At 43.2% G+C, this 18,884-nt stretch overlaps 2 protein-coding genes across 3 annotated transcripts; one reads left to right on the forward strand and one right to left on the reverse strand.

The window, feature by feature from the left end:
- Positions 1-21: 21 nt before the first annotated feature.
- Positions 22-7,475, forward strand: LOC117424303 (heat shock factor protein 4-like). The gene is made up of 11 exons (XM_034040528.3): positions 22-647; positions 1,236-1,344; positions 2,478-2,605; positions 2,983-3,107; positions 3,870-3,945; positions 4,257-4,324; positions 5,233-5,329; positions 6,070-6,194; positions 6,572-6,763; positions 7,157-7,262; positions 7,408-7,475. Exons 1-11 carry the CDS (start codon positions 294-296, stop codon positions 7,456-7,458), a joined length of 1,431 nt encoding a protein of 476 aa, XP_033896419.2. The 5' UTR covers positions 22-293; the 3' UTR covers positions 7,459-7,475.
- Positions 7,476-10,065: 2,590 nt separating this feature from the next.
- Positions 10,066-18,864, reverse strand: ogfod1 (2-oxoglutarate and iron-dependent oxygenase domain containing 1). 2 transcript variants are annotated; one of them, XM_034040343.3, is made up of 13 exons: positions 18,522-18,864; positions 17,521-17,669; positions 17,329-17,375; positions 16,584-16,684; positions 16,365-16,481; positions 15,061-15,152; positions 14,705-14,833; positions 13,697-13,810; positions 13,137-13,216; positions 12,685-12,956; positions 12,216-12,344; positions 12,019-12,077; positions 10,066-11,268 (listed from the first exon to the last, which is right to left on the reverse strand). In XM_034040343.3, exons 1-13 carry the CDS (start codon positions 18,679-18,681, stop codon positions 11,107-11,109), a joined length of 1,611 nt encoding a protein of 536 aa, XP_033896234.3. In that variant the 5' UTR covers positions 18,682-18,864; the 3' UTR covers positions 10,066-11,106. The 2 variants fall into 2 exon arrangements, with proteins under 2 accessions (XP_033896234.3, XP_033896237.3); XM_034040346.3 differs by lacking the exons at positions 17,329-17,375; positions 18,522-18,864 and having other exon boundaries at positions 17,521-17,623.
- Between the last annotated feature and the right edge of the window lie 20 nt (positions 18,865-18,884).

Genomic DNA, 18,884 nt, shown 5'->3' on the forward strand with positions numbered 1-18,884 from the left:
TAAAAATGTTGAAGTTGATTTTCATGTTTCTTTTTTTAAAATCACTCATTGAAGCTGTGGTTTCATTCCATTTTTAAATATGTATCTTCATCTGCTGCATGACTGCCAGAAATAGCAATTCATCACCATCATCATGCAGAATGCAGCTACTGTACTGTATCCAACCAGATGTGATTGAGTTCAGGTCATTGAATTTCATGGAACAAATGGCGTTTCAACAATCACCTGCTCGTTCAGCTGTACGTTTTTTCATCTGTTAGCGGTGCTTCTTTTTTTGCAGCATTACGCTAGGCATGACTGTGTGCATTATTCACAGCATTGTGATGCGCAATATTGTTATTTTATTCACCCCATTGTTCCGCGTGTATGGTGATGCGGTCAGCTTTGTGCTGACTATGGATTGTGCGAGCACAGCTGATCTGGCTCAGTCATGGGTCCGTGTCAGTTGGAGTTGGATAAGCCTTGTACTGTTACAGAGATGTAGTTGTCCCGTGCTGGCTGTTATTAGTTTACTTAGCAAAATGCAGGAGTCTCCGAATTCACTCGGCATGGATGGAGGGTACACCAGCAATGTCCCTGCCTTCCTCACTAAACTCTGGACTCTGGTGGAGGATCCTGAAACAAACCATCTCATTTGCTGGAGTGCCGTAAGTACAAAACTTCTGAGGCCCAGTTCATAAAACCTTATGTTTAGGCCTTATTGAAAGCTGGCTCTTTTTTTGATTTCGTAATAACCTCTTTGAAAACCATTAGACTATTCATATAGACAGATATACTAAACTTTATTTTAATTGTTCAAAACGGCCTTTAAATAAACACTTGAGTTGAAGGGCCCTTTTCACAAAGTTTTTTAAATAATGTTATTTTTTTTTGTGAACATGATAAATACAGTTTGATATTTATAAAACTGTTCTAGGTTCTTGTTGGTTTCTTAAACAAAGTTCTTCTGTCTCCCATCAGTTTGTATGTTCTTGTGTTTCTAATCTGCTATATACTGCATATATTAATTTGGGGAAAGGTTAGAGATTGAGAAAACAAAAACAAGGGTTTGAAATTGCACAATGCATGTATTTTCTGATTTGTATATTTTGTATGTATTTTATGACTGGTTGTAAGTTGTCTAATGATAGTAACTTTCCTGTAAATTACAGTAGATTTTATTGAGTGTGTATTATGCATAGACTTGCACCTTCAATAAAAAAAAATGATATTGTTTTTTGTCACTTGTTTTCCAGACTGGTGCAAGCTTCCATGTCTTTGACCAGGGCAGATTTGCCAAGGAGGTGTTACCAAAATACTTCAAACACAACAACATGGCAAGCTTCATTCGGCAGTTAAACATGTGTAAGTGTTATGCAAGTCTTCCAAGACATACTACTGTTACACACGCAGAACAGCAGGTTAGCCATTCAAAAGCAAACTGGAGAGAGTCTCATAGATGCTGTTACACACGCAGAACAGCAGGTTAGCCATTCAAAAGCAAACCAGAGAGAGTCTCATAGATGCTGTTACACACGCAGAAAAGCAGGTTAGCCATTCAAAAGCAAACCGGATAGAGTCTCATAGATGCTGTTAGCAGTACAAAGTTCATTTGACTAAACTGTGTATTTCTAAGGTAGCATTGTTCACAGGGGATACGTTGGATAGGGGCATTTTAATCATTCACAAAGATGATTTACATATAATAGTGCTGTTCTTTAACTATGCTTTACTGCATTCGATTGGTTGTTCAAACCCAAAGCTAGCACCCTTCATTTGAATACTGCACAGGAGCGGTCAATTTTAGAAACGCTCTGTGTTACCTTTCTGTCTGACTTTGTGTAGGCACTTCTTTACCTTTTAATCAACATATTCATTTCCTTGCTTTTCTTTTTTTTTTTTTTTTTTTTTTTTTATAAATTTAGTCATTGCCAATTAGTTTTTATTATTTTCTCCCCAATTTGAAATGCCCAATTATTTTATTATGCTCAGCTCACCGCTACCACCCCTGCGCTGACTCAGGAGGGGCGAAGATGAACACACGCTGTCCTCCGAAGCGTGTGCCGTCAGCCGCCCGCTTCTTTACACACAGACGCCTCAGAGCTACAGCGTTGGAGGACAACGCAGCTCTGGGCAGCTTACAGGCAAGCCCGCAGGCGCCCGGCCAGACTACAGGGGTCGCTGGTGCGCGGTGAGCCAAGGACACCCTGGCCGACCTAACCCTCCCTCCCCCCGGGCGACGCTCGGCCAATTGTGCGCCGCCCCCTGGAAGCTCCCATCCACGGTCGGCTGTGGAATAGCCTGGATTTCCTTGCTTTTCTCTCAGCAGTAAAGTACAATTAAATTATCGTCAGGCAGGGTAACTGTAATGTACTGAATACTTCTAAATGCTGGATAGGTTTTAAAGAGAGGTTCCAGGTACAGCATTGTTTGCTGGTGCTTGCTTCTCTCTGCGGTGCTTGCTGCTCCGCTCACACTGTGCCTGTGATTCTGTGCAGACGGGTTCAGGAAGGTGGTGAACATTGAGCAGAGCGGGCTGGTGAAGCCAGAGAGGGATGACACCGAGTTCCAGCATCTGTACTTCCTGCAAGGCCATGAGCACCTCCTGGAGCACATCAAGCGGAAGGTAGGAGCAGCTCTGTCTTTCTGTTTGTCTGTCTGTGTGTCCCTGTCTGTCTGTCTGTCTGTCTACCAGCCTATCTATCTGTCTGTATCTATCAGTCTACTTATCTATTTGTCTTTGTCAGTCTGTCTGTCTGTATCTACTTATCTTTCTATGTCTGTCTGTCTGTCTGTACCTGTCTATCTGTTTATCTACGGTGCTGTTCAATAAGTCTGAGTGATAAGAGGGTCACATGATGTGAGAGTCTTATGGACATTGAATGGAGGCCCTCCTCACTGCTGACACTGGCGTGTACGCTGACCTGCAATTGAACTCCTTAAAGGGAAGCAGTAGGAAGCGATGGCCTGCCTAACTCTCTGCTCTGTCGCGTTCTGTGTCAGGTTTCACTAGTGAAGAGCGAGGAGACGAAGGTCCGGCAGGAGGATCTGAGCAAGCTGCTGTATGAGGTGCAGGTCCTGAGGAGTCAGCAGGAGAACATGGAGTGCCAGATGCAGGACATGACACAGTCAGTATCCACAGCCAGCTGATACAGCTCAACACCCAGGGGAGAAGGGGGCACTGAAGTCATCAGTGCAAGCCTGTGATAAGCCCCGCTTTTTGAAAACAGGGAAGAACGGGTTTGAAGTCCCTAGTATTCTGTTGTAATTCTGACTGGGTGGCCTGAAACCTGCCGGGGGTTCGATATATCACGTATATAACTTCAGCCCTGTGCCTGCCATGTTAGCCACTTGCTTACAAAAAAAGAGAAATCACACATATTTGTGCTGATGACTTCAGTTTTTCCATGAGTTTTTTTTTTTTTTTCAATAATAGTAATACACAGCATCAGTTCAGTCTGTTTACTATAAAAATAAAGTCTGACACTGTATCATGAATTGACCAATCAAATCATGAAGTATCACATGATTTGATTGGTCACATTCCATAAATACAGCTAGTGTTCAGATTTCAAAGAAAAATGTATTTGGTACTTAATGGGTTAAGAAGGACAAACAGTTTGTAAGCAAATATCTGTAAACTCTTCACGGTGGCTTTGCAGACATGGGCTATCAGTAGCTCAGTAGGCAGTAGCCTTTCTCTGTTAATGGACCTTGTACAACATAGTTGGTCCTATGAATAAAGGAAGCTTGCTTGGCAACTTCACTTTCCTATGTAGGTTTGGAACTATTATCGTGCAGCATTGGACCAGGGCTCAGCTGTTTGATCAAAGTACTGCAGTAAAAAGGTTGTGAGGTGTATATATAACAAACATGTGTTAATATTACAGTCAAAACGAAGTCCTTTGGCGGGAAGTTGTCTCTTTAAGACAGAACCACTCGCAGCAGCAGAAAGTAATGAACAAGGTAAGAAAACATCAGCTTCCTTAATTTAGTGATGCTGAAATATCTAACTCCCAGAGTAACTAACTAAACCATAGAGAATCTGATGACTGTCATGCATCCAGTAAGAGAAAAAGACCTTAGTCACATGACACAGTGAGGTCCTTTCCTATTATTGGAACTAGCCCCCCCCCCCCCCCCCCCACACCACTCCAACCCCAACCCACGCTCTGATCAATTCGCACTGCCTTTCTTTCAGTCTGTAAATCAGTGCCTCTTTTGCTGAGTCACTGCTGAATGACTAACTCCTCATTCATTCGGATCTGTGTTTACAGCTGATTCAGTTCCTGTTCAGCCAGATGCAATCGAACTCGCACAGCAGCGTTGGAATCAAGAGAAAGCTGTGAGTGCACACTGCATTGCACACACATACACACGCACGCACACACACACACACAGGGCGGGATTCCTAGCTGATGCACTGGCTCAGCTTGAATCAGTCACCTGACAGCCGGTTCCACAGGCGGTGCACCCTGAGTGAATTGAGAGAAGCGCTGAGTCAGACCTGCTGACTGTTTCTGTTTAGAGTTGAACGGGGCAGATCTCATTCTATTGAAAGAGCCCTGTCAGCTCAACTCCAGGTCCTTTATTTAAATAAATGACTGTGGTGGTGCTTGTGGGGGTGGAAAGCATAACACAAGTGTGGTGGTGGTGGTGGCTGTGGGGATCGTGATGTGTCCTGTAGGAGAACATTGGGGGGGGGGGGGGCCAAGTGCCTAACCCACAAGGCCATTACTCTTACAAAACTTACGCTATCCAAGACTTCACATGTGGTAGTGGATTCCACTGCTCCAGGGGTGGCCCATGTGGGAAGATTAGGTGGTGGTCTGTTACTTGCACTCTGTTTTATTTAAATAACAGTTGTTAATATTATCCCACACAATGACATTTAACTGTATAGTTTACACGCATAATCGCATGCTCCTCCACAAACTTAATATTATAGGATAATTGAGTTTCAGCTCTCTTTGACCCCTCCTTAATTTAATCACTGATTATTATAACAGAAATCATTTTGTACAGTTTGAGCATCTCACCCCAAACTACACAAAATGACATGTCTTATACCAGTGGTGCACCCCCTTACTGAATCTCCGCGCCCCCCACTTTGCGCACCACTGTCTTATACAATCAAAGACACACTGCACACAACACATTTACTTATATTAAGACTGTATACAAAATGACTGCAGGACTGCACTGTGCATGTGCAGAGTCTCCCTCCAGCTTTAACCCTCTCTTGTTCTGCAGACCTCTCATGCTGGATGATGGAAATGCTGCTCCACCCACCTCCAAGTTTAGCCATCCTCTGTCAATGGAGCCGCTTCACGATTCATACTTTCAGTCTGTAAGTCCTATTCAGCGGGAACATTTTTGACATTTCACACTAAAGACTAACCCTTCTGTGAGCGAGGCTTACCAAGAGTGTGCAGATCAGTGTTTCCAAAAATCTAAAACCCAATCTCTCCACACAGCGGGAATCCAGTAAAACTATAGACAGGGTATTTTAAGTATTCCATGATGACATCATAGTAACATCAAGCTACTTAAACTTGCGTAGCGACGGAAAGGAACAGACATCACAATGTGAAGCGTTAGTTTTTGCCTAAAATAAATACATCCTCTCTCTCATGACAGCATGAGATTCAAGATAACTCTTGTCATAGCACAAATTCCAGAAGTCTATGCAGAGTGCTTCTACTCTATACTGTATTGTCTGAGTTTATGAATAGCATTAACAGTTTTATTTAACCTACTTTGAGGTCTATTCAGTTGATCTTTTAAGTACATTTTGAGTACCACGGTTGTATCTTTAGAGAATTTCAGTCTGCAAAAATACACAAAGTGCTATTTATTAGTGGCATTGAGATCTACTAAAGTTTAGTTCAATTGATGTTTTTATCAATATTAAAGTGTGAAGTCTGGTAAATACCAACTGCATTGCCACAGCAGTTAGCATCCATTCATACAGGCTGGGTTAGAAAGATTTAACTCTCCTTTAACAGAATTACTACCTCTGATCGAAATGGGGTTCTTTTCATTGAAAAGCATGTCTTATCTGACTGTGTGACGCAACTTTCCTTTCAGCCATCTGCAGAAACTGCCTCCTCTTCAAACAGTGCTGTAATGGCTGGTGGACCAATCATATTGGATGTCACTGAAATGCCACAGCCAGGTTCCATAGCCATGGCGTCACCAATGGAGGAATCCAGGTGAGAGAAGAGACTAAGCAGGAGTGCCAGCCAAGCTTTCAAGCACACAGAGCTAAACTAATAAGCAGTATTGGCACTGGTGTCTATTGCTTGCAATTGCACTTCGATTAGGGATATGGTGGTCTCTCTTCATGTTATCGTTCGCACTCTTAAGATGTACCTGTGCTGGCCCTGCAGTCACAAAGTTGCAAAACTAAACCAAACTAATCGCGCTGATTATATTTGCGTCCTTTGCTTGCAACAGCACTTTGATTTAGGGACATGGTGAACTGCGTTAAACCTGTGCTGTCTTTATAGATTTACATCTCAAAGGCAGGTTGGACAAGGCTTCTTTTGCTAAAAGCGTGCTGTTTGTTTTGATGTGTGTGGGCGCACAGGGAGTGCCTGCTGCTGATCAAGGAGGAGCCAGTGAGCCCCAGGCTGCGTGGGCGCGGGGAGGCGGTGTCGCTGGGCTCCTGCGAGGTGTGCGCCGAGCCGCCCGTCCTGCCAGTCTCCATGGTGCAGTCCGTCCTGGAGGAACGGGGCGCGGGGGGCTTGGAGAGGAGGACAAAGAGAGCCGCGCTCGATAGGTGAGCCCCGACCTGCAGGGTGCGCTACACTCTCCCTGCCATAAGCCAGGTATTCGGCTATATCACGCTGGTTAGGACATTAGATCGGACACCCCGTTGCCTATCTGCACTACACACCAAAGTGATCTGAGTTCGACACCCTAGTACTGTCAACCAAAAAGTGCCTGAACCCTACTCCTAACCCTAACCATAACCCCATGCTGTGGGCAGTGGTTCAGCCGTAAGTCCTACAGAGACAGCTGCCATGTTTGGAAGACTTCTGCCACCACGCTGCACAGTACCCAGAATATAACATGCTGAATATACAGTTTAAAATAAAGTTTATTTTGTTTTTCCGAAAAAAAAGAAAAGGTTTTGATTTTGTCTACCGAGCCTAACTGTTTTCTTTTGCAGGACAGAAATGAGCGACAGCGTGGAGAATGTTGACGTGAGCCTTGAGGATCTACAAGTGCTGTTAAGGAGTCACCAGCAGAACTTCGAGCTGTCCTCTGCCACTGAAGTGAGTGAAAACACAATTGTGATAAAAATAAAAAACAAGGTGACTGTTGAGGTTGACAGACGTGGTCGAGTAACCATGTAATTAGATGATGCTTTTCTTCTAGTTAATGCCACTAATCTTTATTTATTTATTTCTTTTTAAACAGCCGTTCAATACCACTCTTCCTTTGACTGAATGGAACTTTACAGACATGTAAAGTTCCATTTGAAATCGGTAAGTTGTTTGTTGGCCATATATGACAACCTTCTAGTTTTATATGCAAATTCAGTTTTGATTACTTATTGATCTTTGAGAAATGTGTTTTGATTTTAAATCCTCACGGTATAAAAAGCTTAAAGCATTATTTTCTGTCATTTTTTTTTAAAGAATAAAAAGACATCGGGTGACGGTTCTGTGTAGAAATTTGACCGAAGTGCAGTGATGTGACCATAAACTGCGATAACTCTCAAATGAACAAATTCAGGTACAGGTAGACTACTGTCCTAGACCACCACGCTTTAGTTTCTGAAGTCTGGTCACCCTCACTAATTCACTCAACTATGGACAGGCTACCTGTTGACTATCTTTAGTTGCAATGTACAGCAAGGTCCTATTGCAAATGGATATGAGCAACTGGGATAAACACATGTTTTACTTGTACTGCATTCTACTTTCATGCACAGGCGAATAATGACCACTAAACTCCAGAAAGGTATAGTTACACCTGCTTTAAAAGTAACGTCAACTGCTGACTTTTGACCTTTGGAGGGCCACCAGAAGCATGCTTCGTATTGGTTGGGGAACTATAAAGAGAGTGCGCCCAGGTTATGTTTACTTGTGTCAACACTGCAAAGAGCTCTACATGACAATGAAAAGAAGGGATCCAATCCGAGACGCACTGTACTGAACCCTCAGCAACGTGGATTCCTCTCTCCATGCGACATGGACTCGCACTGCAAGTGGAACAGCCTACTACCGGTATTCCCTTTATGTAATTATCATTGCGTTATATTTTTGAAATACTGTGTATTTGTATTTTAAAATATATAGATATATTTTATATAAGTACATGCATAAAGGCTATAATCGACTTTTTCATATGTATGTTTTTAATGTTTTGCTTGTTTTTCCCTTTTGGAATTTTCATCACTGAATGAGTTAAAGACCATATCTTGCTTTATTTGCACAGTGCCATCAGTATTTCAGATTTCTTTAAGGAACAGTATAAATGTGTTTATTGTGCTATATTACAGACCTTTGCTGTTTTGATTGAGTTGTCAATGACTTATTTTTGTGCATATGGAAGACTTATACATTTTCCATTCACCCTTGCCACGTAAATGAAAACAAAGTGATTGATGCGACACTAAAGCCACTTGGGGTCTCGACCTGAAGCCACAAGGCAGAAACCCCCAAACTCACTGTGTAACTGTACTATTGGAGCTGTTTGCACCCCCCTGATAAGAATATTTAAAAGATGTAATAGTTTAAACATTAAGGTCCCATATTCATAAAGCAAGTGTGCTGAGAACACAGGACTGCAATGCACTTAACAGCATGTTGGCACTTGGAGTATTGACCTTATGGTTTACACTGTGCTGCACCTGTCACGCTATCTCTATATTGGAGTATATCCTTATGGTTTACACTGTGCTGCACCTGTCACGCTATGTCTATATTGGAGTATATCCTTATGGTTTACACTGTGCTGCACCTGTCACGCTATCTCTATATTGGAGTATATCCTTGTGGTTTACACTGTGCTGCACCTGTCATGCTATGTCTATATTGGAGTATATCCTTATGGTTTACACTGTGCTGCACCTGTCACGCTATCTCTATATTGGAGTATATCCTTGTGGTTTACACTGTGCTGCACCTGTCACGCTATCTCTATATTGGAGTATATCCTTGTGGTTTACACTGTGCTGCACCTGTCACGCTATCTCTATATTGGAGTATATCCTTGTGGTTTACACAGTGCTGCACCTGTCACGCTATCTCTATATTGGAGTATATCCTTGTGGTTTACACTGTGCTGCACCTGTCACACTATCTCTATATTGGAGTATATCCTTGTGGTTTACACGGTGCTGCACCTGTCACGTTATAGATGCATGTGCTCTTAATTAAGAAATGTGCAATAAGATGACCGTTGGAATGTAAAGAAAAATGTAATATATGGGCTTTACTAAATACAATAGTAGACCTGCACTACAGTGGCAAACACATTGCACTAGGAATACAGACTGCATGAGCATAGACAGGCTTGATCATGATTAGACCTTGTTTGGTATTTATAGACAATGAATTTGGTGTGGCATGAAATGGTTGCTTATATCTTGAGGATTTTTTTTAAGTTACGGTACTGCTTTTATTTTTTTTGATGAGATTTGCACTGGCATAAATGAATGTAACACCAGCAGTCAAAGAGTTGCTGCTTTTTATGTACAGTAATTAGGGCTTCTGATTTTCGGTTTTAACCGATTAAAAAACGAATACAAAAAAAATATCTATGTATATCCAATAAACACTGGAAAAACTGTGAAACAGTTACTCCTTATTAAAAAAAATATATGTGTGTGTATATATATATATATATATAATATACTTTTCCCAGTGCTGTTGGGCAGTGTCCCTCCTTCCTGACTTGTATCTATCATTGATTCGTTCTTAATACTTTAAACCCACCAACTACTGAGTGGCAGCACATTCCTACATTTCTATTGGAGACCCAGCTTGCGAGATTACAATTAGGAATGGAGGCCTGTTAGCAGTATTTAAAGCTGCATTACAGTTAAGAAACAGAGGATTTAAAACAGAATTGCAAATTGTGGTGAAATGTAAAAAAAATGCCTCCACACAAAAACCCGAGAAGAATGTGCCGTGACCAGAAGGACCGTAAAAGGAAAGAAGGGACAACGTAAGTGTGCAAGTACAAAAGCACTGAAAATTTTAATGAATAAAAACTGGAAAACAGAAGCCTAAAGTATAATGCATTTTTAATTTTATGCAGAAATATCCAATATTCAGTGCTATTACATGATATTTATGCAATTTTGTGTACAGGTAGAATAGTGGCTTTTTGTTTATAAAGAAAACACAGTTAAACTCTGTGACTGGATATTGTGTATCAAAGATGAAGGGAATGGATTATCTTTGTCTACTTCAAAATGAATAAACTTTAGGTATAAATGTTTTGTGATTCCAATGACTGGTTGTTTTTCTTTAAAACTGTGTAGAAATGCAAATCAAAATGCTATAGTGAAACCGGTTTATAACAGCTGGTTAAGATGCTGTCTAAAATGTTCTGTGTAAACCCAGTAAAGCTGCACGAACCGATGACTGGATTACAGGGAGTGACCTGTCTGCAGAAATCAGGTGCTGACAACCGGGTGAGACAGGAGTCATTGGTGTTGATCGGGCTAATTTACCATATCAAGTGAAACACGTGAAGAAGCAGCTGCTTGGGTTTGTGATGATCGCTGCTTTTCTTAGACTCTGGAGAACAGCGATCCACACAAACCCCAGCAGCTGTTTCTTCACTTGTTTCACTTGGAGTGGTAAATCAGCTCGATCAACAGCAAGGACCCTCTCCTGATTGTGGAGAGCTTGATCCAAATAATCGATTTGTGCAGCTCTAATATCCAGGTGAGTAAACCTGGGCAACGTGTATGTTTAAACCTGCTTATAAATCCCCAAAGTAGTCTTTTCATGTCAGTCACTTACGTGATAAACCACAGGATTGGGAACAGAGTGGGAATCCTAGATCGGAGGTGTTTCATACTGGTTCGACTGTCTTAAACCCCACTTTGTTTCTCCCTGATCGAGGACATCAGCCAGTACAGTTCAAGGGTGTTTTTAATCACTCATAATAAACAAAGGAGAAGTCGCAGAATCCTTGTCGGTCTGGGTTTTTCCTCAGACGCTCCAAGCTCTGGTGATTAACGTGCTTTACAAACTTTAATGTCTCTTTGTCTCTGTAAACCAGGGCCAGGGAGTTGTTCTCTGGATAGATGGTCAAGAGCTGCAAATAGATAAATAAATAAATGTTAGGGCACAAATCACTTTCACTCCTTCTTAACATGTTTTTAACACAGCTGCTTATTTGTAACAGCTTGTCGATACTGGGGACCGCAGGGTTCTGTAACAGCTTGTCGATACTGGGGACCGCAGGGTTCTGTAACAGCTTGTCGATACCGGGGACCGCAGGGTTCTGTAACAGCTTGTCGATACTGGGGACCGTAGGGTTCTGTAACAGCTTGTCGATACCGGGGACCGTAGGGTTCTGTAACAGCTTGTCGATACCGGGGACCGTAGGGTTCTGTAACAGCTTGTCGATTCTGGGGACCGCAGGGTTCTGTAACAGCTTGTCGATACTGGGGACCGTAGGGTTCTGTAACAGCTTGTCGATTCTGGGGACCGCAGGGTTCTGTAACAGCTTGTCGATACTGGGGACCGCAGGGTTCTGTAACAGCTTGTCGATACTGGGGACCGCAGGGTTCTGTAACAGCTTGTCGATACTGGGGACCGTAGGGTTCTGTAACAGCTTGTCGATACTGGGGACCGTAGGGTTCTGTAACAGCTTGTCGATTCTGGGGACCGCAGGGTTCTGTAACAGCTTGTCGATTCTGGGGACCGCAGGGTTCTGTAACAGCTTGTCGATTCTGGGGACCGCAGGGTTCTGTAACAGCTTGTCGATTCTGGGGACCGCAGGGTTCTGTAACAGCTTGTCGATTCTGGGGACCATAGGGTTCTGTAACAGCTTGCCACTTACCTCTTCATCCTCTCCGTTTGCAATATATGACGTAAATCCTCCATATTCTGTCTGCCAGTCTGAAACATAAACCGAACGACATCTTACAAAAGTGCTACATCCAGCAGTTGTTTTTCACCGTACACACTGCTTTGTTGCAGATAGTGCAGTCCGTATGCAATGCAGCAAAGAAACAAGAACACTGTTCATCCAGTTACCTTCGCAGCCGAGGAAGAGCAGCAGGTCCAGTGCGAACTCTGCATTCCCCACGTCGGTGTCGTGAACGATGGTGTAATCACCGTGCCGCCACCGCCGCAGCTCCCCACGGCACACAGGAGCGCTCGGCTCTGCAGGGGGACACAACCTCTCAGACATGTATCCATTTGCTCACTGCAAATCAGATCACTACATTCCACGAGAAACAGGTTTACACATTTACCGCTAGTTCAAGCTGAAGTCTATGCATTGTGCCGATGCTTCTATAGTCCTGCCATTCTCTCCCCCACCCCATGCAATGCAACAGTGCCACCTACTGCAGCATGGCATTTATATATCTGAAAGTGCCTAGTATAGGGTAGAGGTCAGTGCAATGCAGAAGACTGATCCATCAAAGCCTGGTATCGAAGTGCACATGATGGAAATGCTTCCTGTAAAAACAAAACGCTGCTCTACTTCAACACTTCATACCTTCCATGGTCTTTCCTGGTGCTTCTTTTTCTTCAAGCCCATCAATGGAGTTCCCGGCAGCGTCTGAGGATCCAGCTACAGTCTCGTCAGCCTCCTCTTTCTCCTCGTCGTCGTCTTCTTCATCGTTGTCGTCATCATCTCCAGACGCCAGGTAGTGCAGCTTGAGCCCGGTGAAGTTGGAGAGCAGCAGGAACATGGCTTCCGAGGCCAGCAGCTCCCAGCACTGACTCACACACTCGGGTAGGACAGCCTCCTCCGCACACTCATAGCACCTTCCAAAAAACACACAGGTCACAGCAGCCAAAAAAGCATCAAAACTATTGTACTCTCCTGAAGCTTCTCTGGAGCACAAAGCTCTACCTAAACCCCCGGTCAACTGAAATATCAAGCATTCTCCAACAAATTATGGTCCTCCATTGTGTATACGACAGACAGACCGATAAAGATTTTACCTTTTGTTCGGAGGTCCTCTTCTTTTCCAAACAATGTCTGATTTTCGCAGAGCTTCGCAGACCATGTCAAACTTGTCTGCCTGAATATGCACAAAGATTTAATTTCAGACATGTTAAATGGCAGTGACAGACCTCTGGATATGTGCACTGTTTGTGTACAGTATATGCACCTGGTGGATAACTGAGTTGGATATATGAGTCTACACTGTATTTGTAATAGCATGCTTTGCAAAAATCCCATGCAGGGAAACAGCAATTGGAATGTTCAGCAACAAAGTGACACTGTATCTTGCAAAATATCATGAGAAACGTTCATTATTTATGGCAGCCCATCTCTGGGGGTTGCACAGTAACTATTTCAGCACTAAGTAATGTACTACAGGACAACTATACAGAGTTAAATCGTTCCAGTGTCTCGGATGAATACAAGTACTGGGCCTGGTTAACTGGTCCGCTGTATTGAGCGGAGTTATTTATCCCAGATCTCTTCGGAGGTCTGCAGTGCTGAGAGCTGAAGGATGAGCAGATTTCTATACAACACCAGCATTTAAAACAATTACCTTGAGAAAGTCCTTTAAGAGAATCTCAGAGCTCTCCTCAAATTCCTCCTGCACCTGTGCCTGGTAAGCCAGGTCCATGTACTGGGGGTTCACCCACTCATAGAGCAGAGATTCCTGGGGGACACACACATCACAGCCATTGAACCAGAACGTTTCTCCAGACTCCACTGCACAGCATATTAACAGGAACGTCTGTACTGTTATTCACTGGAAAACAACTCATTAAACTAGCTTAGCAATTAACCCATTAAGCATCCGAACACAAGCTGTATTTATGGAATTTGATACATTACATTCAGACTTAACTTCTGAAGTTGACAAAATTAGAGTGAGTTATCTTAACAATACAGTTAAAGAAACATTTAAATAGCAGGTAGATGCCAGTTACAAAAGCTCCAAAACATTACAAAGCAGCCTGTCCCCAAATGAGATTAATAGGTTAAGCGCAAAAACAGAACACTTCAGAAGTTCATCAAAACAGATTAAACGCTGTGTCTGTTTTAACTGAAATGACCCCCAAAGACCTTGCCCACATATCGTTTCAATAACTGTGGTCACAGCTGTCAAGGCAATTTGCCATTGTTATATTAATATAGCAGCACGACTGAATCCGTTATGAAAGGGAAGGTGCCTGGATTTGTTTAATTTTATATTTTTGTTAAATTAGTGAAATCAGTACCAGTGTCATCTCTAGTAAACTTGTTAAACACGAATAAAAAACCATGTCAACACTGTGCAATTATTTAACCCTGAGAACACTGCATGAACAGCCAAAACACACGAGTTACCTCATCACATGTGCACTTTGTTTTTGTTACTCATGTAGTACATTTTTTAGCGTTTTAAGGATAGGGATTCCGTAAATTATATTTGAACCCAGGACTTAGTAAGAACAACAGTAACCGTCTTCAAAACCAAGCATGTTTTCCTTGTTTATTTTCTCGGGTTTTGAATGGTTTTGAACGGGTCTGTCCTGACAAAGCTGAAGATTCAGTAAGGGGAGCGTACATCGCGTGGTATGTGTGGGGTCCGGGGCTGCGTGGGTTCCATGTACCGGGGGGGTCTCTCCAACGAGCGCCCGTGGAACCAGCCGCTCACGGACAGCCGTCGCTTCCCTTCCGAGGTCACTTCAGACACCTGGCAAACGTGAACAAGAACATGTCAGAAACCACTGCGCTGGAAACCCATCACAGCTCTGCATTTCACAAAACTATTTCTATATGCTTTATAGGTGCTGTGTTAAGCTGAGGGAACACACTTTTTTGCAGGAACAGTGGCTTGAAACCTGTTTCCAGGAGACCTAGTTTGTGGCAACTTTGCTGCATCAAACCCCAAGTCTCCCCTGGGGGTGCTAAGACACTTACCTGGTGGAAGGAAACAGGAGACACCTCAAAGAACACTAATGTGTTGAGAGAGGGCAGCAGGGACTTCACTATCTGCTGAGGCTGGCAATGCTCTGATGCAAACAAATGAGAAACAAACATCCAGTTAAGTGTGGCTCGCCTTTCAGACATACTGCCAGCAGGGCTGAGTCAATACCTTCTTTCAATTCCAGTTCCTTTTTAAAATCAATTCCGGGCTCCCGAGTAGCGCATCCAGTAAAGGCGCTCCACGTGGAGTGCAGGATGTGCCCTATAGTCTGGACATCGCGAGTTCGAGTCCAGGCTATTCCTTTGCCAACCGAGGACGGGAGCTTCCGGGGGGCGGCGCTCGGGGGGAGGGAGGGTTAGGTCGGCCAGGGTGTCCTCGGCTCACCGCGCACCAGCGACCCCTGTGGTCTGGCCGGGCGCCTGCGGACTTGCCTGTAAGCTGCCGAGAGCTGCGTTGTCCTCCGACGCTGTAGCTCTTGGGTGGCTGCATGGTGAGTCTGCAGTGTGAAAAAAAGCGGTTGGCTGACGGCACACGCTTCGGAGGACAGCGTGTGTTCGTCTTCGCCCTCCCGAGTCAGCGCAGGGGTGCTAGCGGTGAGCTGAGCCTAAAAATAATTGGCCATTCTAAATTGGGGAGAAAATAATAAAAAAATAATTGGCAACGACTAAATTCTTGGGAAAAAAAAAAAATAATCAATTCCAATTCCTTTGAAGACACATATTTTAGAGACACAATAATTGTTGTGATTGTTCTACTGTTTTCATCGGAAGCCAATTTCATTGACTAACAGTGATCAGTTTAAGCCAAGTGTTGCCACTGTGTGTAAAAAGCTCATTTTAACAGAATGCAGCTAATTGCAATGTTGATCAATGATGTGTTGGAATTGATTACAAGGGAATGGGAATTTGAATTGCAATTGGAATTGATTTTAAAAAGGAATTGGAAATGCAATTGGAATTGAAAAATAGGAGTTGAGCCCCAGCCTGACTCCACTGTTATCAGCGCTCTGGTAGCATGGCTGCATTTAAAAGCTTATTTAGAACAAGCTTTACCTTAGAGTTTCACAGACCCTGATTAGCACTAATCTCTCACTACCTAATGTTACCGAAGGCAAGGCAGACAAGATTAGTGCTAACTGGGGTCTGCGAAGCCACCCCAAAAGGGCTCACTTTAAAAGGAATCCACAGCCACAAAAGAACACCAGTGGACTATTTCACTTGCCTTCCTCGTCAAATACTACTGTACATCACAAGCACGCGACAGACTGAGCACTTTCGACAGGATCTGAAACAGTTACCATCTGTGCTGTACAAGTCCAGGGTGCCTCCATCACTTCTGTCCCACGGGGGAACTAGATAAAGGATGAATGCGATCCTCCTTCCCTCCAACTCATCATCGTGACAAAGCAGAACGTCTGTTAAAAAAAAATATATACATATATATACACACATCTATATACACCCACGCTGTTTATTTGTGAAGAAGTGGATCTCTGTTGTGTGTTGTCACAGCTTACCGGTGTATTCATACTTAGCACAGGATATGTCCACCGTGTTCTCCAGCTCCACCTGCATAACCTCCGAGAGCCAGGACCGAAACTGTTCAAACAGCACCTTTCTGTGTGAACACAATCCGTTAACACAGGAAACCATAAGGGAGTGACATTCTCATAAGAAATGCAGAGGAGCATAAGACACCCACAAGAGTGTATATTGTGACTGTGTACACACTGCTGCACAGACACAGCTGTTAAGTATTTTTTTTATATATTATATATGGCTACACCTCTTACTGTCTCTAGTATTTTAGTAATCTGATTTTAAAGTAGGTGTTGTGTGCATGCAGGAAAAAAAAATGCCATTTTAATAGCAAAACATTTGTAGCATTTTAAAGGTTGTTAATAAAGACAAGCGTGAAGCCGCTCTCTCCCTGGTCCCCCCTCACCCGGAATGCCCCACAAGCGAGTGTGCAAAAGCTGATCCACTCCCACAGCAATAACCAGTCACAACAAACCTTATGTAACACGGCGGAGGCTGGGAGCGTGAACCAGTGACCCCGCACACTGCAAGAGAGTCTTAACCACTATGCAAAAGAGCCAGGCTCCTCTGCATTTGTGGTTTTAGAGCTTTTAACCTCATCTCATCTCACCGACAGGGGACAGGACAGAATCCGTGACGGCAGTGTATCACACAACACTGCCCGTTACACTTACTAAAATAAAAAAAATAAAAAAATACAGGAGCGAAATCCTTCGTGCTTACCTCAGAGCTGAAATATGGGAGTCTTTCCTCTTTTTTAAGTCAGCTGACTGTCAAAATGAAAGTGTAGCTGGTTTATTTCACACTCTGCCTCAGCTAAAACAAAATCAATTTAATGAAAGACAATACACATTCAGAGTACAGTGCTCGCTTCTAGGGTTTGATTAATTGATTGATTGATTGATGTCGTCGTACCTGTTTAAACTTGTACAGGTCGTTGGATTTCTGACGGAAGTTCAGGTCCAGAAGCTCTTTCTGCAGCCCTTCAAGGAAGCTCTGACTCTGAATGAAGTCTTTTATTATGCAGTGGGGGAATGGGTTTGCATCCACTTCTATACCTGCTTCTGAGGAAACAAACAGACCAAAGCACCAGGGTCACATGGCAAAGTTCACGCCCATAGACCAGCTTTTTAATGACCAGCCATTAAGTACCAAATCTTTTTATCTTTGAAAAAAAAAAAAAAATCAGAACACAAGATGTATTTATGTAATTTGACGCACTGCATGCAGGCTTAACTTTTGCAGTTAACAAAACTAGAGTAAGTTATCATAACAATATAGTTCAAGAGAAAATTAAAATAACAGGTAGATGCCAGTTAAAAATGCTCCAAAAAATGGTTAAATGGGAAATATGAACAAACTGGCCGGGCAACAGGACGTGCTCACTCACAACACAGTGAACACAAGGGTGTCTATTTAGCAGTAGTAATCTGCTATCGCAAACCCTGAATATACATGCGGGTATCTTTACAATACTTCTTTTCTATTGTGTCTTGGCCCTGCTGAATGAATTTGCTGACAGCTCACCACCACCTATCTAAATCGACAGTTCATTACCCAGCTCTGACTGCAGGAAGTTATTATCATGCATGAGTCCCCAGTGCATTCGTGCTACCATTGTGGACTTTTACTACTGCAACATACAGCGTGCAGGCAGTGGAAGTACAGCTACGATTTCAGAATGCGTTATTATAGTTAGGCAGCACACATTTGCAAATTATTTTGTTAAAATAACAACCCCACATCCCCCCTAGGCCAGCTCGGCTGTTCTACCTTTTCCTTTAATAATATATTGTTTGTTCTCTATACTGATCACCCTCCTAGACGCTGTCTGCAATGCAGTTTAGTAATGCATAGTAACCCGCGGTTTGCTAACATTAGTGCAGAGTCTTGACTGCACGTACACACACTCTTACCATGTGAGTATCGCTCTCTCCTGCTCCAAGTCTCTCTCACTCTGTTTTTTACCACTTCTTCGCTGATTACATCTGAAATCCTGACTTCTTCTTCTCGCTTCTCTTTCTTCTTCCCTGTGCCCTGGCTCTGGATGTCTAAATGCTTTCGTTTTGAGTTCATTTTTCTGACCAAGTGAGTTTTTTTACAACGTCTTTTCTGAGCAGTGTGCTAATATAACTTACGCCAGAAGCTGAGCAGAAATTCAGAGGTCTGAATCGCGGCTGCTGAAAAACAGTCACGTGGAGTCGGGTGGCTGAAAACTACAACTCCCACAATCCATTTCTCTCTACCCACAACAGCACGACACGAACAACAAACAGTAT

This window comes from Acipenser ruthenus, chromosome 19 (assembly GCF_902713425.1).
Source record: "Acipenser ruthenus chromosome 19, fAciRut3.2 maternal haplotype, whole genome shotgun sequence".
NCBI lineage: Eukaryota > Metazoa > Chordata > Actinopteri > Acipenseriformes > Acipenseridae > Acipenser > Acipenser ruthenus.